General features: G+C 35.2%; 2 protein-coding genes across 5 annotated transcripts in view; one reads left to right on the forward strand and one right to left on the reverse strand.

The window, feature by feature from the left end:
* The window catches only part of LOC133543403 (putative GTP-binding protein 6), a 47,878-nt gene extending 30,680 nt beyond the window's left edge, over positions 1-17,198 (reverse strand). The window contains exons 1-3 of one of the 3 annotated variants that reach the window (XM_061887953.1): positions 16,773-17,198; positions 5,889-6,128; positions 119-501 (exon numbers count right to left, since the gene is read on the reverse strand). In XM_061887953.1, the coding sequence (XP_061743937.1) occupies positions 119-488 (370 nt within the window). In that variant the 5' untranslated portion in view covers positions 489-501; positions 5,889-6,128; positions 16,773-17,198. Of the gene's footprint in view, positions 1-118; positions 502-589; positions 771-795; positions 893-5,888; positions 6,129-16,772 lie in introns of those variants that run through there. The other 2 variants (XM_061887954.1, XM_061887951.1) reach the window with 2 other exon arrangements.
* The window catches only part of LOC133543404 (uncharacterized), a 428,419-nt gene continuing 424,163 nt past the window's right edge, over positions 16,821-21,076 (forward strand). The window contains exons 1-2 of one of the 2 annotated variants that reach the window (XM_061887956.1): positions 16,821-17,108; positions 17,295-17,344. Coding sequence is in view for 1 of the 2 variants with exons in the window: in XM_061887955.1 (XP_061743939.1) it covers positions 17,045-17,108 (64 nt within the window). In the remaining variant the exon portion in view is untranslated. The remainder of the gene's footprint in view (positions 17,109-17,294; positions 17,345-21,076) is intronic. The other variant, XM_061887955.1, reaches the window with a different exon arrangement.

Raw genomic sequence — 21,076 nt, forward strand, 5'->3', positions numbered from 1 at the left:
CCTGCAAGTTTAGATTTTTCGGTTTGGCCCTCAGTGGAGCCAGTTTGGCCCTCTTATTAGAAGACAAGAAGAAGATATCCTGTGGTTTTGTTCCAGTCAGGAGAACATGGATGCTTACCTGTGGTCAGGTGTTGCTTTCTGCTCCCCCACTTGACGTCAGGGTGCACCACAAACACCCGGTGATGGCCCCCCGCTCCCGGGACGACTATGTCCGGCTGCAGCTGCTGGAACATATCCTCCACCTCCTGCTCCTCCATGAAGTCTTCATCCTCGTCCTCTTCTTGGTCGGTAAAAGGTCCAGTCGGGTCTTGTGTGTGTTTGAGGGCGCAGCCGGAGAGGACGAAGGCTCTGCTGCACCGCGGCACGGAAGAACCTCCCGGCCGGGGAAGGCAGCTCATTCCCGGGGGCCCGCAGGTGGAAGCTCCCCTCAGGCTGCTGCGGAGCGGGAAAACTCGCTGTAGCATGAGGAACTTCCTCAACGCCGCCATGTTGGCCAGGTGCCTGTTAGGAAATAAACTTACTTCAATATAAATTGCAGCTTTTTTCCCTCCTCACACTTCTTCTTGTGAGCTGACGCACAACCACTCACTCGAAAGTTTGTTAACTTTCATTGACGTCTTTCTGGCATTTTCTACAAAAACATTGACTTTCTGCTATCCTCCCATGTATCAAGTTACCCTGCATCTGGACTTGCAGGCAAACATGGTATTTCTACTTGAACGCTACAATACTTTGTCAAGCTTTTCCAACCGGTCAAAATGATCATTTAGTGTACAATAAAGTAATTTTACATACCAAAGACGTATTAAAGTGGCATTTTAATCGCTGTAGCTGAGAGGAGGATGTCTTCAAGACAAAACTCGGGAACTATTCTGTAGCTATTTGTTTTCTCGTGCGTCACTTCCGGTATAGTTTTAGTTTCGTGAATTTAAACATAAAATAAACCAGTGTTTTTCAACCACTGGTACCGTGGAAGATTATCTAATTTCACCTATTTAGGTTAAAAATATTTTTTCAAACCAGTAATTATACTCTAAAACAGGGGTGCCCACACTTTTTCTGCAGGCGAGCTGCTTTTCAATTGACCAACTCGAGGGGATCTACCTCATTTATATATCCATCCATCCATTTTCTACCGCTTATTCCCTTTTGGGGTCGCGGGGGGCGCTGGCGCCTATCTCAGCTACAATCGGGCGGAATGCGGGGTACACCCTGGACAAGTCGCCACCTCATCGCAGGGCCAACACAGATAGACAGACGACATTCACACGCACATTCACACACTAGGGCCCATTTAGTGTTGCCAATCAACCTATCATCATTTATATTTATTTATTTATGAAAGAGACATTTTTGTAAACAAGTTAAATGTGTTTAATGATAATACAAGCATGTGTAACACATATAGATGTCTTTCTTTCACAAAGACAAGAATATAAGTTGGTGTATTACCTGATTCTGATGACTTGCATTGATTGGAATCAGACAGTAATGATGATAACGCCCACATCATTTTCAAATGGAGGAGAAAAAAAGTTGTCCTTTCTGTACAATACCACATGAAAGTGGTTGGTTTTTGGCATCTAATTCATCCAGCTTCCATACACTTTACAAGAAAAACATTGGCGGCAAATTCCGTAGCTTGCTTGATTGACATTCACGGCACCCGAGGGTCTTGTGAGATGACGCTGGCTGCTGCCAGTTCATTATTATGAAAAAATGACAGAGAGGAAGGCGAGAAACACTTTTTTTTTCAACAGACTTTCGCGCTGTCCCTTCCGTCAAAACTCTGCACATTTCCTATCTTCACAATAAAAGCCCTGCTTCATGCTGCCTGCGCTAACAAAATAAGAGTCTCGGAAAGCTGGCGTGCACAAGTGATGTGCACGCCAGCTTTCTGAGGGATCGCTTGTGCACGCCAGTTTTCCGAGACTCTGTATTTAGTTAGCGCAGGCAGCATGAAGCAGGGCTTTTATTGTGAAGATAGGAAATGTGCAGTCGGCCTTTAGAGTTTTGACGGAAGGTACGGCGCGAGAGTCTGTTGAAATAAAAAGTGTTTCTCGCCTTCCTCTCGGTCATATTTTCATAATAATGATCTTGCAGCAGCCAGCGTCATCTCACAAGACCCTCCGGTACCGTGAATGTCATTTAAGTGACGTCTTGGTGAAGATTGATGATCACTAATTTTTAAGTCTATTTTTTTTAAAAGCCTGGCTGGAGATCGACTGACACACCCCCTGCGGTCGACTGGTAGCTTGCGATCGACGTAATGGGCACCCCTGCTCTAAAATATGTGTTGTTGTTGAGTGTTGGTGCTGTCTAGAGCTTCTATATCAGTTGGTGGCAGGAGGTAGCTAATTGCTCTGTAGATGTCAGGAATAGCGGAAGGCAACGTAAAGGTAAAAATATGTCTAATGCTTAAACCAAAAATAAACAAAATGTGAGTGCCCCCAAGAAAAGGCATTAAGCTTAGAGAAGGCTATGCAGAACAAAACTAAAACTGAACTGGCTACTAAGTAAACAAAAATAGATTGCTGGACGACAGCAAAGACTTACCGTGGAGCAAAGACGGTATCCACAATATACATCATAACATGACATGACAATCAACAAGACAATCAACAATGTCCCCACAAAGAAGGATAAAAACAACTGACATATTTTTGATTGCTAAAACAAAGTAGATGCGTGAAATATGACTCAAAGGAAGATATGAAAGTGCTACAGAAAAAAAAAAGAGAAAAAGCAAACAAAATAGGAGCACAAGACAAGAACTAAAACACTACACAGGAAAATAGCAAAAAACATAAAATAGGTCAGGGCGTGATGTGACAAAAGGTGACAGTACACCTACTTTGAGACAAGAGCTATAGTGATGCATGCTAGGTTATGGTTTGAAATCACATCCAACAATTGCGAAGACAAATTTTTTACTGACAAATGAGTTACGTTTTTTTAATGATGTCTGCTGGTGGTGTGCCTCTGGATTTTTTCAACGCAAAAAATGTGCTCTGGCTCAAAAAAGGTTGAAAAACACTGTAAACTATTCAGCGAAATCCCATGACATACATGCATAAATGATCATTTAGTGTAAAATAAAGTTATTTTACATACTAAAGACGTATTAGAGTGGCTGAGAGGCCGGCGTCTTCAAGACATTGTTTTATTTTTATTATACATTTTTATTTATAAATTTCAACATTTAAAAGTAAACAGACGAGAAACAATAATCAAAATAACTACAAAAACAGTACAAAATAAAACAGCCCAGGGGGTTGTAAATTCAAAGTAACTAAAATAGAATACAAAAAAAATAAAATAATAATAAATACAATTAAAAAAGTTTATATATATAAACAAAGTGCAAAGCCATAGGCTCACTCAATTTCAGTAAATAACTTAAATTTGGAACACAGCGTCATCGTTTTCACAGCTTTTTTGTTGTTAGAGGTAGAGAGTTTTTTAATGTAGAATTCTAAATCTTTTTAAAGGCACAAAAGACAGGTCGGGTATTGAGAAACTTACATTTATGAATATAAAAGTTAGCCAATAGAACAACGAGGTTGCAAACTCGCTAATTATATTCTGTAGCTATGTCTTTCCTTTTGCGTCACTTCCGGTATAGTTTTTGTTTCGTGAATTAAACATAAAATACACCATCCAGCGAAATCCCATGATATACATGAATAATGAATTTAATTTAGTTATTTAAAAAAATATATACTTATTTTTGACCCCGTTTTCCAAGAAGGGTTGTGTCATAAGATCAGTATTAAATTTAGTTTTTAAAAACATTTTACAACAACCACCCAGTGATGTCACAATGCAAACAATGAACTGGTTGGTATACAAATTATTTTACAATGTCATTTAACGACTAAAAATATGCAAAATGAACCCTCGTTTTTGCGGTCTTTTCACCTGGTTTACACTGCCCCCTAAAGGACAACTGTGTCATTGCACTTAAAAACTGGTTTCAATTTCACTTCAAAAATGTGTTTTGTTTTGTTGTTCAGCATCCGGTTTCGTTTTTAGTATGTCAACGTGTCAGTTATATAAAAGAACAACAATTTATTATAAATACATGTGTTATTGACTATTCATGTTGGTGAATATATTGTGGAGACAAATTAGGACCAGAGTTTTTGCACAAACCCTGTTTCCATATGAGTTGGGAAATTGTGTTAGATGTAAATATAAACAGAATACAAGGATTTGCAAATCATTTTTAACCCATATTCAATTGAATGCACTACAAAGACAACATATTTGATGTTCAAACTCACAAACTTTATTTTTTTGCAAATAATAATTAACTTAGAATTGCATGGCTGCAACTAGGGCTGGGCGATATGGCCTTTTTTTAATATCTCGATATTTTTTAGGACATATCACAATACATGATATATATTTGGATATTTTGCCTTGGCCTTGAATGAACACTTGATGCATATAATCACAGCAGTGTGATGATTCTATGTGTCTACATTAAAACATTCTTCTTCATACTGCCTATTTTAAACTTTCATGCAGAGAAGGAAAACCCAACTAAGTCAATTGACCAAAACTATATTTCAGGGGTGCCCACACTTTTTCTGCAGGCGAGCTACTTTTCAATTGACCAACTCGAGGGGATCTACCTCATTTATATATATCATTTATATTTATTTATTTATGAAAGAGACATTTTTGTAAACAAGTTAAATGTGTTTAATGATAATACAAGCATGTGTAACACATATAGATGTCTTTCTTTCACAAAGACAAGAATATAAGTTGCTGTATTACCTGATTCTGATGACTTGCATTGATTGGAATCAGACAGTAATGATGATAACGCCCACATTTTCAAATGGAGGAGAAAAAAAGTTGTCCTTTCTGTACAATACCACATGAAAGTGGTTGGTTTTTGGCATCTAATTCATCCAGCTTCCATACACTTTACAAGAAAAACATTGGCGGCAAATTCCGTAGCTTGCTTGATTGACATTCGCGGCACCCGAGGGTCTTGTGAGATGACGCTGGCTGCTGCCAGTTCATTATTATGAAAAAATGACCGAGAGGAAGGCGAGAAACACTTTTTATTTCAACAGACTTTCGCGCCGTCCCTTCCGTCAAAACTCTAAAGGCCGGCTGCACATTTCCTATCTTCACAATAAAAGCCCTGCTTCATGCTGCCTGCGCTAACAAAATAAGAGTCTCGGACCGCTTGTGCACGCCAGTTTTACGAGACTCTGTATTTAGTTAGTGCAGGCAGCATGAAGCAGGGCTTTTATTGTGAAGATAGGAAATGTGCAGTCGGCCTTTAGAGTTTTGATGGATGGTACGGCGCGAGAGTCTGTTGAAATAAAAAGTGTTTCTGCCTTCCTCTCGGTCATATTTTCATAATAATGATCTTGCAGCAGCCAGCGTCATCTCACAAGACCCTCCGGTACCGGGAATGTCATTTAAGTGACGTCTTGGTGAAGATTGATGATCACTCATTTTTAGGTCTATTTTTTTTTAAAAGCCTGGCTGGAGATCGACTGACACACCCCCCGCGGTCGACTGGTAGCTCGCGATCGACGTAATGGGCACCCCTGGTGTAGACTACCGCAGTGCCCCGGGTCGACGAGCTCCTGGACCAGTTGGGCACTGCTCGTTTTTTACGACACTGGATTTGACTAAGGCAGGCGTCTGGAATCTTTTTGGCTGAGAGAGCCATACACGACAAATATTTTAAAAATAATTTCCGTGAGAGCCATATAATATTTTTTTAAAGACTGAATACAACTAAATGCGTGCATTTTTAAGTAACACCAACATTTTTAGAGTATAATAAGTCTCTTATTCTTTTTAATAACATTGTTTTTCTGAAGCTAGCCAACAATAAATAAAATACTTCTTACCATTAATGCGACTTTGTGAACAGGTGCGGAAGGAAACTGGATGGGGCGGCCCGGACGATGCCCCGGCCTAAGTCTGCCGGTGGAGGTATGTGGGGGGAGGTTGTGATTAGCACACTGCAGGTGTAAAGGTCAGCGACCCCGTCTGGGCTGCTGGAGACAGCGCACCCTCAGACGGGAATCTAATCAACTGTTGTCTTTAACAGTGAGCGGCCAGCGGAGGACGGGAGCATTTTGGAGAAACTGAAAAGTCGAGAGAGAAAGAGCATGAACATTGACAACAAACATTTATTAAAAACCCTGTCAACCCTGAGCAACTGGCTTCCAGCGTGTATCTGTGGGAACTGTGAGTAGGAGAAGTCTACAATACATAAATACATATATACTCAAATATATATACATACATACATACATACATAAATACATACATATATACACAATTATGTAGGTGTGGGAAAAAAATCACAAGACTACTTCATCTCTACAGATTTGTTTCATGAGGGGTTCCCTCAATCATCAGGAGATTTTAATGGAAGCATTCACATACAATGGTTTATATAGGGCACAGAGTGGGTGGGTACAGGCAGGCGTAGGGGCGTGGTGATTGGCTCATGTGTTACCTAGGAGGTGTTTCCGTCTGTGGCGGCATGTTGAAATGATTTCACTGCGCTTGTTGAGGGATGATAGATCTGAATGATATATAATAAACAGTTTCTCTTTTAAGCATAGGTTGCATCTTTTATTACCACTGTTGTAAGGTGTGCTGGATGCAAGAGTTTGCCATGTTATTGAATATTCAACATTATTGTCTTTGAGGTTCCAAATGTGTTTGCTGAGTTCTGTAGAATTCTGCAAAGTCTGGTTTCTAAAGGAGGCGTTGTGATTATTCCATCTTGTTTTGAACGCTCCTTCGGTTAATCCTACGTACGTGTCGGATGTGTTAATGTCCTTGCGTGTTACCTTTGCTTGGTAAACGACTGATGTCTGTAAGCACCTTCCGTTGAGAGGGCAATCAGGTTTCTTGCGACAGTTACATTCGTTATTGGTTTCAGAGTCGTTTAGTCTGGGGGTAAGCAGTCCTTTTGCAATTGCTTTGTTGTGGTTTGAAATGATTTGTTGCATGTTATTCATACAGCTGTAGCTCAATTTAATGTTGTTCTTGTTGAATATTTTTCTTAGGGTGTTGCCTTTGGGGAAGTGTTTGTCGATCAGAGTGAGAAACTTGCGGCCGATGTTGGTTGAGACGTCTTTGCTGAATGGCGGATTGTACCAGATGATGTTGTTTCGTTTTCTGCTCTTTTTTGGTTGGTTTCCTGGAATGGGTTCATAGGTGAGGGTGAAGTTGTATCCGCTTTCATCAAGTGCTTTCTGGTACGGGGGGGTTGCTTGGTCGAATTCAGCTTTGCTGGATGACAGCATCGATAGCCTTTTATTAATTCCGGTAGGTATTCTTTTCGTGGTGGTGGGTGGTTGCTGTCGTGGTGCACCAACATCGGCCGCAAGTTTCTCACTCTGATCGACAAACACTTCCCCAAAGGCAACACCCTAAGAAAAATATTCAACAAGAACAACATTAAATTGAGCTACAGCTGTATGAATAACATGCAACAAATCATTTCAAACCACAACAAAGCAATTGCAAAAGGACTGCCTACCCCCAGACTAAACGAATCTGAAACCAATAAGGAATGTAACTGTCGCAAGAAACCTGATTGCCCTCTCAACGGAAGGTGCTTACAGACATCAGTCGTTTACCAAGCAAAGGTAACACGCAAGGACATTAACACATCCGACACGTACGTAGGATTAACCGAAGGAGCGTTCAAAACAAGATGGAATAATCACAACGCCTCCTTTAGAAACCAGACTTTGCAGAATTCTACAGAACTCAGCAAACACATTTGGAACCTCAAAGACAATAATGTTGAATATTCAATAACATGGCAAATTCTTGCATCCAGCACACCTTACAACAGTGGTAATAAAAGATGCAACCTATGCTTAAAAGAGAAACTGTTTATTATATATCATCCAGAGCTATCATCCCTCAACAAGCGCAGTGAAATCATTTCAACATGCCGCCACAGACGGAAACACCTCCTAGGTAACACATGAGCCAATCACCACGCCCCTACGCCTGCCTGTACCCACCCACTCTGTGCCCTATATAAACCATTGTATGTGAATGCTTCCATTAAAATCTCCTGATGATTGAGGGAACCCCTCATGAAACAGATCTGTAGAGATGAAGTAGTCTTGTGATTTTTTCCCACACCTACATATTGCGCTCTACCACGGTATCGAGCACTATTCTCCGGATAATCCAATCAAGACATATATACACAATTATGTATATATATACTAGGGGTGTAACGGTACGTGTATTTGTATTGAACCGTTTCAGTACGGGGGTTTCGGTCCAGTTCAGAGGTGTATCGAACGAGTTTGTAACCTAAAGTCTTAACAAGCTGCTCTGCTTTCTGCCTCTTTTCTGACCACCCAGCATTGTCGCGCCCACACAACCATCTAATTGGTTACATACAAAGCCAATCAACAGTGCGTATTCAGAACGCATGTTGTCAATGCTTCAGCGTCGAGCAGATAGGTGTTTAGCAGCGGACATCGTACTCTCCCCAAATTATAACAAACACTTCTCAGTCACAACTACTACTAGCATCACTATGAGCCCGTTGACCTTCTAGAAACTTAAACTGCGGCTCAGCTCGCTCGCAGTTCTGGCTTGAGGTGAAGGCTAATTAGCTTTTAGCGTAACGTTAGCTCATTTTGCTGTGTGTGTGTGTGTGTGTGTGCATGCGTGTCAGGGGCAGCAAAGCCCTGTCCGTCTGTTATTTCACATGGACTAACATGAAGTCCATGGTGTTCAGGGATGAATAGTCTCTCCTATTGCTATTGTACTATTTTTCAGCTATAGTTACATTAATCATTAGTAATGTAGCAGCCTAGTTTTGAATGGCAGGGTCCCTGCTATCACATGTTGACAAAAATATATTGACATAATAAAAGTCAACTACAGGCTTCCCAAATGCTGTAATAAAATAAGCATGATGAGTTAACTTGAAACTGTTTAATGTTGCAGTTTTTATATGTACAAGAAAGGTAGTGTCATTTTATTTAATCAAAGCAACAACTTGAGGCAGTTTAATGTGGATTAACGTGGGCAGAATTATTATAGTGTTCCCAATGTTAGAAGGATCAAGCCATTGTTTACAAATTTGGTAAAAAAATAACCCAAAAAATGTATATTTTGTTGTTTTCTTACTGTACCGAAAATGAACCGAACCGTGACCTCTAAACCGAGGTACGTACCGAACCGAAATGTTTGTGTACCGTTACAACCCTAATATATACACATATATACACACACACACACACACACACATATGTATATATATATATATATATATATATATATATTCATGTGTGTATATATGTGCATATAATCCATCCATCCATCGTCTTCCGTTTATCCGAGGTCGGGTCGCGGGGGCAGCAGCCTAAGCAGGGAAGCCCAGACTTCCCTCTCCCCAGCCACTTTATTTAGCTATTTGCGGGAGGTATATATATATATATATATATACATATCGGCGTGGCGAAGTTGGTAGAGTGGCTGTGTCAGCAATCTGAGGGTTACTGGTTCAATCCCCACCTTCTAACATCCTAGTCACGTCCGTTGTGTCCTTGGGCAAGACACTTCACCCTTGCTCCTGATGGGTCCTGGTGAGCGGCTTGCATGGCAGCTCCCTCCATCAGTGTGAGAATGGGTGAATGTGGAAATACTGTCAAAGCGCTTTGGGCTCCTTAAAAAGGGGTAGAAAAGCGCTAAACAAGTACAACCCATTTACCATATATACACTGTATATATGGTATATATATATATATATACATATGGGTATATAGGTTAAAAAAAGATGATTACAAAAAACAATTATAACCAAAAAATGCGTAACTTTTATAAATAACGAAACATTTTTTTTGTACGAAAAATAAGATTTGCAACCCCCCCAAAAATGGTAACCCCCTGAAAAAAGTGTAACAAAAAATGTCAACAAATTAAAAACGTGAGAGAAAAGTTTGTTACCAAAAGAAGAATTACCAAAAAATAGACATTTGTAATGTAAAATGTTTGAACCAAAACTAAGATTTGCAGCCTCCAAAAGTTAATGATTTTTTTTAATGAATTTTTTTTTTTAATATTAATACATTTAATATTTAAGTGCAATAATTTGCAGGCTCCTAAAAATTAAAAATAAAGTTTTATTTAAAAAAACTGCAAAAAAAACCCACAAATTGGCAACCAAAAAGTGTTAATAAAAAATGAGAAGAAACTAAAAAAAATGTCAACAAAATATGTGAGACAAAGGTTTAGAGCCCAAAAAAGAATTACAAAAAAAAAGACAACTTGAAATACATTTGTAATTTAAACAATTTTAACCAAAATAAAGATTTGCAACCTCCAAAATTAATAATAAAAAATGTTCAATAAAAAAATTGCAACAAAATAAATAAATCATTTAATTACATTTTAATTAATAATTTGCAGCCTCCAAAATTTTTTAAATGTTTCTATTAAAAAATGCAACAAAATACAAATTTGCAACCAAAAAGTGTAGTAAAAAGTGTGACGGCAAAAAAGTGTTTGTAAGTAGATAAAAATGTGCAACTAAAAAAATGTTGTAAAAAAACATTTGTAACCAAAGAAATTATAATTTAAAAGACATTTGTAAAGTAAAATGCTTTGACCAAAATTAAAAATTGCAGCCTCCAAAAAGTATTTTGTTTCTATTAAAAAAAAAATGCAACAAAATACTTAACTTAATTTGAATGAACTATTTACAGCCTCCAAAAAATAAAAACGTTTCTACATATAAAAACCTCCCCCCCAAAAGTCATAATTCCATTTTTTAAAAATACATTTTTTTCTATTGGAAAAAAATGTAACAAAATACAAATTTGCAACCCAAAAAAATTGTTTTAAAAAAAAGTGTGACAGCAAAATACTTTTTCGTAACTAGATAAAAATGTGCAACTAATAAAGTCAACAAAAATATGTTGGAACAAAAACGTTTGTAACCAAAAAAGTTATAAATCAATACATTTGTAATCAAAAATGCTTAAAAAAAATTTAAAAATTGCAGCCTCCAAAAAGTATTTTTTTTTCTATTTTTTTTTTTTAAATACAACAAAATAAATTAATAATTTAATTTTAACAAATAATTTGCTGCCTGAAAAAATAAAAACATTTCTATTAAAAAAAATTGCAAACAAACAAACAAAAAAGTAAAAATTTCATTTTAATAAATATGTTTTTTTTTATTGGAAAAAAATGTAACAAAATACAAATTTGCAACCCAAAAAATTGTTTAAAAAAAAAGTGTGACAGCAAAATACTTTTTCGTAACTACATAAAAATGTGCAACTAATAAAGTCAACAAAAATATGTTGGAACAAAAACGTTTGTAACCAAAAAAGTTATAAATCAATACATTTGTAATCAAAAATGCTTAAAAAAATTAAAAAATTGCAGCCTCCAAAAAGTATTTTTTTTCTATTTAAAAAAAAAAATACAACAAAATAAATTAATAATTAAATTTTAACAAATAATTTACTGCCTGAAAAAAATAAAAACATTTCTATTAAAAAAATTGCAAAAAAACAAACAAACAAACAAACAAAAAAGTAAAAATTTCATTTTAATAAATATGTTCTTTTTCTATTGAAAAAAATGCAACAAAATACAAATTTGCAACAAAAAAAGTGTTAATATAAAGTGCGAAAGCAAAACAGTTTTTTGTAACAAAATAAAAATGTCAACAAAAATATGTTGTAATAAAAACGTTTGTAACCAAAAAAATGATAATTTATAAGATCATTGGTAATGTAAAATGTTTTAACCAAAACGAAAAATTACAGCCTCCCAAAAATATTTTTTTCTATTAAAAAAAGCAACAAAATAAATAATTTATTTTTATTTTAATAAATAATTTGCAGCTTCCAAAAAATAAAAACAATCTATTAAAAAATTTGCAAAAAAAGAAGTTATATCCATCCATCCATCTTCTTCCCCTTATCCGAGGTCGGATCGCGGGGGCAGCAGCCTAAGCAGGGAAGCCCAGACTTCCCTCTCCCCAGCCACTTCATCTAGCTCTTCCCGGGGGATCCTGAGGCGTTCCCAGGCCAGCCGGGAGACAGTCTTCCCAACGTGTCCTGGGTCTTCCCCGTGGCCTCCTACCGGTTGGACGTGCCCTAAACACCTCCCTAAGGAGGCGTTCGGGTGGCATCCTGACCAGATGCCCGAACCACCTCATCTGGCTCCTCTCGATGTGGAGGAGCAGCGGTTTTACTTTGAGTTCCTCCCGGATGGCAGAGCTTCTCACCCTATCTCTAAGGGAGAGGAAACTCATTTGGGCCGCTTGTACCCGTGATCTTATCCTTTCGGTCATGACCCAAAGCTCATGACCATAGGTGAGGATGGGAATGTAGCTCGACCGGTAAATTGAGAGCTTTGCCTTCCGGCTCAGATCCTTCTTCACCACAACGTATCAGTACAACGTCCGCATTACTGAAGACGGCGCACCGATCCGCCTGTCGATCTCACGATCCACTCTTCCCCCACTCGTGAACAAGACTCCTAGGTACTTGAACTCCTCCACTTGGGGCAGGGTCTCCTCCCCAACCCGGAGATGGCATTTTCACCCTTTTCCGGGACTCGGACTTGGAGGTGCTGATTCTCATTCCGGTCGCTTCACACTCGGCTGCGAACCGATCCAGTGAGAGCTGAAGATCCCGGCCAGATGAAGCCATCAGGACCACATCATCTGCAAAAAGCAGAGACCTAATCCTGCGGTCACCAAACCGGAGCCCCTCAACGCCTTGACTGCACCTAGAAATTCTGTCCATAAAAGTTATGAACAGAATTGGTGACAAAGGACAGCCTTGGCGGAGTCCAACCCTCACTGGAAATGTGTCTGACTTACTGCCGGCAATGCGGACCAAGCCCGCGTCCGGGCGAAGGAAATCTGGGTCCACGATTTTTCTTCTTCATAGAGGTCTAGAAGTTATAATTCAATTTAGTAAATACATTGCAGCCTCGAAAAACTATAATTTTTTCTATATTAAAAAAATGCAACAAAATACACATTTGCAACCAAATAAGTGTTAATAAAAAGTGCGACAGCAAAACAGTTTTTTGTAACAAAATAAACATGTGCAAACTAAATATTGTCAACAAAAATATGTTGTACAAAAATGTTTGTAACCAAAACAATTATAATTTAAAAGACATTTGTAATGTACAATGTTTTAACCAAAACGAAAAATTGCAGCCTCCAAAAAGTATTTTTTTATATTAAAAAAATGCAACAAAATAAATAAATAAATAATTTAATTTAAATAAATAGTTGCAGCCTATAGGATTTTTTTTTTTTAACAAAATACAAATTTGCAACCAAAAAATTTGTTTAAAAAAAAGTGTGACAGCAAAACACTTTTTCGTAACCAGATAAAAATGTGCAAATAAAAAAGTCAACAAAAATATGTTGTAACAAAAACATATCATAATTTAAAAGACAGTTGTAATGTAAAATGTTTTAATCTAAATTAAAAATTGCAGACTCCAAAAAGTTTTTTTTCTATAAAAAAAAAAAAGGCAACAAAATAAATAAATAATTTTATTCAATTTTAATAAATAATTTGCAGCCTCCAAAAAATATATATATTTTTCTATTGGAGAACAAATGCAACAAATTACAAATTTGCAACCAAAAAAGCGTTAATAAAAAGTGTGATGGCAAAACAGTTTTTTGGAACTAGATAAAAATGTGCAACTAAAAAAATGTCTACAAAAATATGTTGGAACAAAAAATGTTTATAACCAAAAAATTATCATTCAAAAGATATTTGTAATGTACAATGTTGTAACTAAAATGAAAAATTGCAGCCTCCAAAAAATAGAAAATGTTATATTAAAAAAAATGCAAGAAAATAAATGAATAGATAAATTATTTGATTTAATTTAAATAAATAAATTGCAGCTTCCAAAAACAAAACAAAAATCATATTAAAAAAAATTGCAAAAAATAAATAAATAAAAAAGTTATTTAATTTTATTAAATAAATTGCAGCCTCCAAAAAAATCCATCCATCCATCCATCCATTTTTTACCGCTTATTCCTTTTGAGGTCGCAGGGGGCGCTGGTGCGTATCTCAGCGACAATCGGGCATCGCAGGCCTCCAAAAAAATATATATTTGTTTCTATTGGGAAAAAAAATGCAAAAAAACACAAATTAAAATGTTTAAACCAAAATTAAAAATTGCAGCTTCCAAAAAATTTTTTTGTATTAAAAAAAAATGCAACAAAATAAAAAAATTTAATAATTTAATTGAATTTTTATAAATAATTTGCAGCCTGCAAAAAATATAAATTTTTCTATTTAAAAAAACAAAATGCAAAAAAACAAAACAAAAAACAAGTTAAAATTTAATATTAATAAATAAATTGCAGCCTCCAAAAAATGTATAATTTTTTCTATCGGGAAAAAAAAATGCAAAAAAATACAAATTAAAATGTTTTAACCATAATTTAAAAAAGGCAGACTCCAAAAAGTATTTATTTCTATTTAAAAAAAATTGCAACAAAATAAATATATAAATAATTTTATTTTAACAAATAAATTGCAGCCTCCAAAAACAAAACAAAAATTATATTTCAAAAAAGTATTTTTTTATTTAAAAAATGCAACAAAATTAATAAATAAAGTAATTCAATTTTAATAAAAAAAAAAATTTATTTTCATTTTTTTTGCAATAAACAAAAACAAAAACGTTATTTAATTTAAAAAAAGAAAATTGCAGCCTCCAAAAAATACATAATTTTTATATTGGAAAAAAATGCAACGAAATACAAATTAAAATGTTTTGATTTATAATTTGATTTTAATAAATAAATTGCAGCCTCCCAAAACTATTTAAAAAAAATTATTGGAAAAAAAATGCAACAAATACAAATTAAAATGTTTTGACCAAAATTTTAAATTGCAGCCTCCAAAAATATGTTTTTTTCCAGTAAAAAAAATGCTACAAAATAACAAATACATAAATAATTTAATTAAATTTTAACAAACAAATTGCAGCCTCCAGAAAATTTATAAATGTTTTCTATTGGAAAAAAAATGCAACAAAATACAAATTAAAATGTTTTAACCATAATTTAAAAAAATGCAGACTCAAAAAAGTATTTTTTTCTATTTAAAAAATAATTGCAACAAAATAAATAAATATTTTAATGTTTAATTTTAATAAATAAATTGCAGCCTCCAAAAAATATATATTTTTTTTCATTGGAAATAAAATGCAACTAAATACAAATTAAAATCTTATGACCAAAGTTAAAAATTGCAGCCTCCAAAAAGTATTTTTTCCTATTAAAAAATGCAACAAAATAAGTGAAGAATTAAATTTAATTTTTATAAATAATTTGCAGCCTCCAAAAAAATGTAAAATTTTCTATTTAAAAAAACAAACAAAAAACAAGTTATAATTTAATTTTAATAAAGAAATTGCACCCCTTCAATAAATATATTTTTTTCTATTGGGAAAAAAATGCAACAAATTACAAATTTGCAACCAAAAAAGCGTTAATAAAAAGTTTTTTTCACTGGACATAAAATAAAGTGAAAGTGAATTATATTTATACAGCGCTTTTCTCTAGTGACTCAAAGCGCTTTACATAGTGAAACCCAATATCTACGTTACATTTAAAGCAGTGTGGGTGGCACTGGGAGCAGGTGGGTAAAGTGTCTTGCCCAAGGACACAACGGCAGTGACTAGGATGACGGAAGCGGGAATCAAACCTGCAACCCTCAAGTTGCTGGCACGGCTGCTATACCAACCGAGCTATGCTATGCAACTAAATACAAATTAAAATCGTATGACTAAAGTTAAAAATTGCAGCCTCCAAAAAGTATTTTTTTCTATTAAAAAATGCAACAAAATAAGTGAAAAATTAATTTAATTAAATTTTAATAAATAATTTGCAGCCTCCAAAAAAATATAACATTTTCTATTTAAAAAACAAACAAAAAACAAGTTATAATTTAATCTTAAAGAAATTGCAGCCTTCAAAAAATACATTTTTTTCTATTGGGAAAAAAATGCAACAAAATACAAATTAAAATGTTTTAACCAAAATTAAAATTTGCAGCGTCCCCAAATTTTTTTTTTTTTCAATTAAAAAAAATGCAACAAAATAAATCAATAAATAATTTAATTTAATTTTAATAAAATAATTTGCAGCTTCCAAAAAAATATAAATATTTCTATTTTGGAAAAAATTGCAAAAAAAAACAAGAAAAAAACTAAGTTATTATTTAATTTTAATAAATAAATTGCAGCTTTCAAAAAATATAAAAACATTTCTATTGGGAAAAAAATGCAACAAAATACAAATTAAAATGTTTTAGCCAAAATTAAAAATTGCAGCCTCCAAAAAGTTTTTTTTCAATTAAAAAAAAATGCAGCAAAATAAATAAATAAATAATTTAATTTAATTTTAATAAAATAATTTGCAGCCTCCAAAACATATAAATATTTCTATTTTGGAAAAAATTGCAAAAAAAAAACAAGAAAAAAACTAAGTTATAATTTAATTTTAATAAATAAATTGCAGCCTTCAAAAAATATAAAAAAAATTATATTGGGAAGAAAAAATGCAACAAAATACAAATTTAAATGCTTTGACCAAAATTACAAATTGCAGCTTCCAAAAAGTTTTTTTTTTCCAATAAAAAAAAAAAAATTGCTAGAAATGTTCTACCAAAAAAAGTGTTAAAAGTGTGACAAGAAGAGAGTAGACAAAGATGGTGACTCACAGATGATGATTGGTTCCTGGCGTGACGATGTGGGCGTAGTCCGGCTGAAAGAAGTCCAACAGGTTGGATCCAAGTCTTAGTGGAAGACAGAAAGAAAGAAGGTTCCTTCGAGTGTTGGCAGGATTTCCTTTGAGTCCGCGAGCCAACAAGACGCCACTCGACCCTCACATTCCTTCAGGGAGCACAGATGTCTGGAACATGACTTCACCTGGCAGGAGGTCTCACCTGACTTTTCTTCCCAAACAACTTCCCGGTGGGGGGGGCAGGTGGTCATGCTGGGACCACTGTGGCCCACTGGACTGCTGCTCGGCTTCATGGGCGTCTGCCACACGTCAGGTAAGAAGTCCTACCTCCCCCAGGCCTTGGACCTCTGATATCCACACAATAATGCACACTTCTCACTTCAGACCCAATTCCAATCACCTTTGTAATGTGCGTGCAAATCAGGTTCCAGATCAGGATCTGGTCCAGATTACGTTCTTAAATCTAACCTCTTTGTTTTTCTTTCACTTTTCTTTTAAGACTTACGCCTTCCCCACTTTCTGTATCGCTTGAGCCCGTTAGAGTCACAGGTAAGCTGGAGCCTACCCCAGCGGACGTCAGTTTACAATGAAAAGTTGCTGTAAAACTAAGATAACGTACTGCATGTTAGCATCATGCTATGCTATTATTACATGTTGACATCATTCTAGGTTAATAGCACTGGCATAGCATGCTAATGTTACATTTTAACATAATAATAGGTTAGCAACACGAACATAATTATGTGAGCTACATGCTAACATTACATTTTAACATCGTTCTAGGTTAGCGACACTAGCGTTGCGATGTGAGCTACATGCTAACATTACATTTTAACATCATTCTAGACATGCAACACTAGCATAGCTATGTGAGCTACATGCTAACATTACATTTTAACATCGTTCTAGGTTAGCGACACTAGCATTGCGATGTGAGCTACATGCTAACATTGCATTTTAACATCATTCTAGGGAAGCAACACTAGCATATCTATGTGAGATACATGCTAACATTACATTTGATCATAATTCTAGACATGCAACACTAGCATAGCTATGTGAGATACATGCTAACATTACATTTGATCATAATTCTAGACATGCAACACTAGCATAGCTATGTGAGCTACATGCTAAAATTACATTTTAACATCATTGTAGACTAGCAACACTGGCATAGATATGAGAGCTGCATGCTAACATTACATTTTAACATCATTGTAGACCAGCAACACCAGCATAGCTATGAGAGCTACATGCTATTACATTTTAACATCGTTCTAGGTTAGCGACACTAGCATTGCGATGTGAGCTACATGCTAACATTGCATTTTAACATCATTCTAGGGAAGCAACACTAGCATAGCTATGTCAGCTACATACAAACATTACATTTTAACATCCTGCTAGGTTAGCAACACTAGCATATCTATGTGAGATACATGTTAACATTACATTTGATCATATTTCTAGACATGCAACACTAGCATAGCTATGTGAGCTACATGCTAAAATTACATTTTAACATAATTCTAAACTAGCAACACTAGCATAGATATAAGAGCTACATGTCAACATTACATTTTAACATAATTCTAGAGTAGCAACACTAGCATAGGTATGAGAGCTACATGCTAAAAGTACATTTTAAAATAATTCTAGACTAGCAACACTAGCATAGCTATGTGAGCTACATGCTAACATTACATTTTAACATCATTCTAACATTACATGCTAACATTACATTTTAACATCATTGTAGACCAGCAACACTAGCATAGCTATGAGAGCTACATGCTAATACTACATTTTAACATCGTTCTAGGTTAGCGACACTAGCATTGCGATGTGAGCTACATGCTAACATTGCATTTTAACATCATTCTAGGGTAGCAACACTAACATGGCTATGTCAGCTACATGCTAACATTACATTTTAACATCCTGCTAGGTTAGCAACACTAGCATATCTATGTGAGATACATGCTAACATTACATTTGATCATAATTCTAGACATGCAACACTAGCATAGCGATGTGAGCTACATGCTAAAATTACATTTTAACATCATTCTAACATTACATGCTAACATTACATGCTAACATTACATTTTAACATCATTCTAGACATGCAACACTAGCATAGCTAATTTTAACATCATTCTAGACTACCAACACTAGCATATATATGAGAGCTAACATTACATGTTAACATAATTTTAAACTAGCAACAATAGCATGACTATGTGAGCTACATGCTAACATTACATTTTATCATAATTCTAAACTTGCCATTTTGCAGCTGAACAGCTCAGAGTCACATAACTTGGTACTTGACACATGCTAACTGTTGGCATGCTAACCTTCTAGCCATTTTTGCAGCTAATCTTTTCAGGGCCATATAGCGTGGTACTTGACACATGCTAGCTGTAAACATGCTAATTTTAGAATGCTACCTTTTCTGGCCAATGTTGCAGCTGAAGACATCAGTCATATATTTTGGTACCTGACACATGCTAACTTTAGCATGCTAAATTGTTTGCCAATTTTGCATCATATAACAAAGTAAGCTACATGCTACCATTAAATTTTAACATCATTCTAGACTACCAACACTAGCATATATATGAGAGCTAACATTACATGTTAACATAATTTTAAACTAGCAACAATAGCATGACTATGTGAGCTACATGCTAACATTGCATTTTAACATCATTCTAGGGTAGCAACACTAACATGGCTATGTCAGCTACATGCTAACATTACATTTTAACATCCTGCTAGGTTAGCAACACTAGCATATCTATGTGAGATACATGCTAATATTACATTTGATCATAATTCTAGACATGCAACACTAGCATAGCGATGTGAGCTACATGCTAAAATTACATTTTAACATCATTCTAACATTACATGCTAACATTACATTTTAACATCATTCTAGACATGCAACACTAGCATAGCTAATTTTAACATCATTCTAGACTACCAACACTAGCATATATATGAGAGCTAACATTACATGTTAACATAATTTTAAACTAGCAACAATAGCATGACTATGTGAGCTACATGCTAACATTACATTTTATCATAATTCTAAACTTGCCATTTTGCAGCTGAACAGCTCAGAGTCACATAACTTGGTACTTGACACATGCTAACTGTTGGCATGCTAACCTTCTAGCCATTTTTGCAGCTAATCTTTTCAGGGCCATATAGCGTGGTACTTGACACATGCTAGCTGTAAACATGCTAATTTTAGAATGCTACCTTTTCTGGCCAATGTTGCAGCTGAAGACATCAGTCATATATTTTGGTACCTGACACATGCTAACTTTAGCATGCTAAATTGTTTGCCAATTTTGCATCATATAACAAAGTAAGCTACATGCTACCATTAAATTTTAACATCATTCTAGACTACCAACATTAGCATATATATGAGAGCTAACATTACATGTTAACATAATTTTAAACTAGCAACAATAGCATGACTATGTGAGCTACATGCTAACATTACATTTTATCATAATTCTAAACTTGCCATTTTGCAGCTGAACAGCCCAGGGTCACATAAGTTGGTACTTGACACATGCTAACTGTTGGCATGCTAACCTTCTAGCCATTTTTGCAGCTAATCTTCTCAGGGCCATATAGCGTGGTACTTCACACATGCTAGCTGTAAACAAGCTAATTTTAGAATGCTACCTTTTCTGGCCAATGTTGCAGCTGAAGACATCAGTCATATATTTTGGTACCTGATACATGCTAACTTTAGCATGCTAAATTTTTTGCCAATTTTGCATCATATAACTTGGTACTTGACACATGCTAACTGTAAACATGCTAATTTTAGCATGCTAACTTTTTGGGCCAATTTTTGGCAGCTGAACACATCAGTCTTATAACTTAGTACCAGACACATGCTGTTAAACTCCTCAGACTCATAACATGGTACTTGACACATGCTAACGTTAACATGCCAACTTTTTTTTTTGCAGCTGAACACATCAGTCAACTGACTTGGTATATGACACATGCTAACTTCAGCATGCTAATTTGTTTTTTGCCAATTTTGCCGCTGAACAGCTCAGAGTCAAATAATTTGGTACTTGACACATGTTACTCTTAGAATGCTAACTTTTTTTGGCCAATTTTGCTGCTGAACACATCAGTTATATAACTTGGTACCTGACACATGCTAACTGTAGCGTGCTAAATTTTTAGCCAATTGTGCAGCTTGAGTCCTCACAGTCATATAACTTGATATTT

This window comes from Nerophis ophidion, linkage group LG26 (assembly GCF_033978795.1).
Source record: "Nerophis ophidion isolate RoL-2023_Sa linkage group LG26, RoL_Noph_v1.0, whole genome shotgun sequence".
Lineage (NCBI taxonomy): Eukaryota > Metazoa > Chordata > Actinopteri > Syngnathiformes > Syngnathidae > Nerophis > Nerophis ophidion.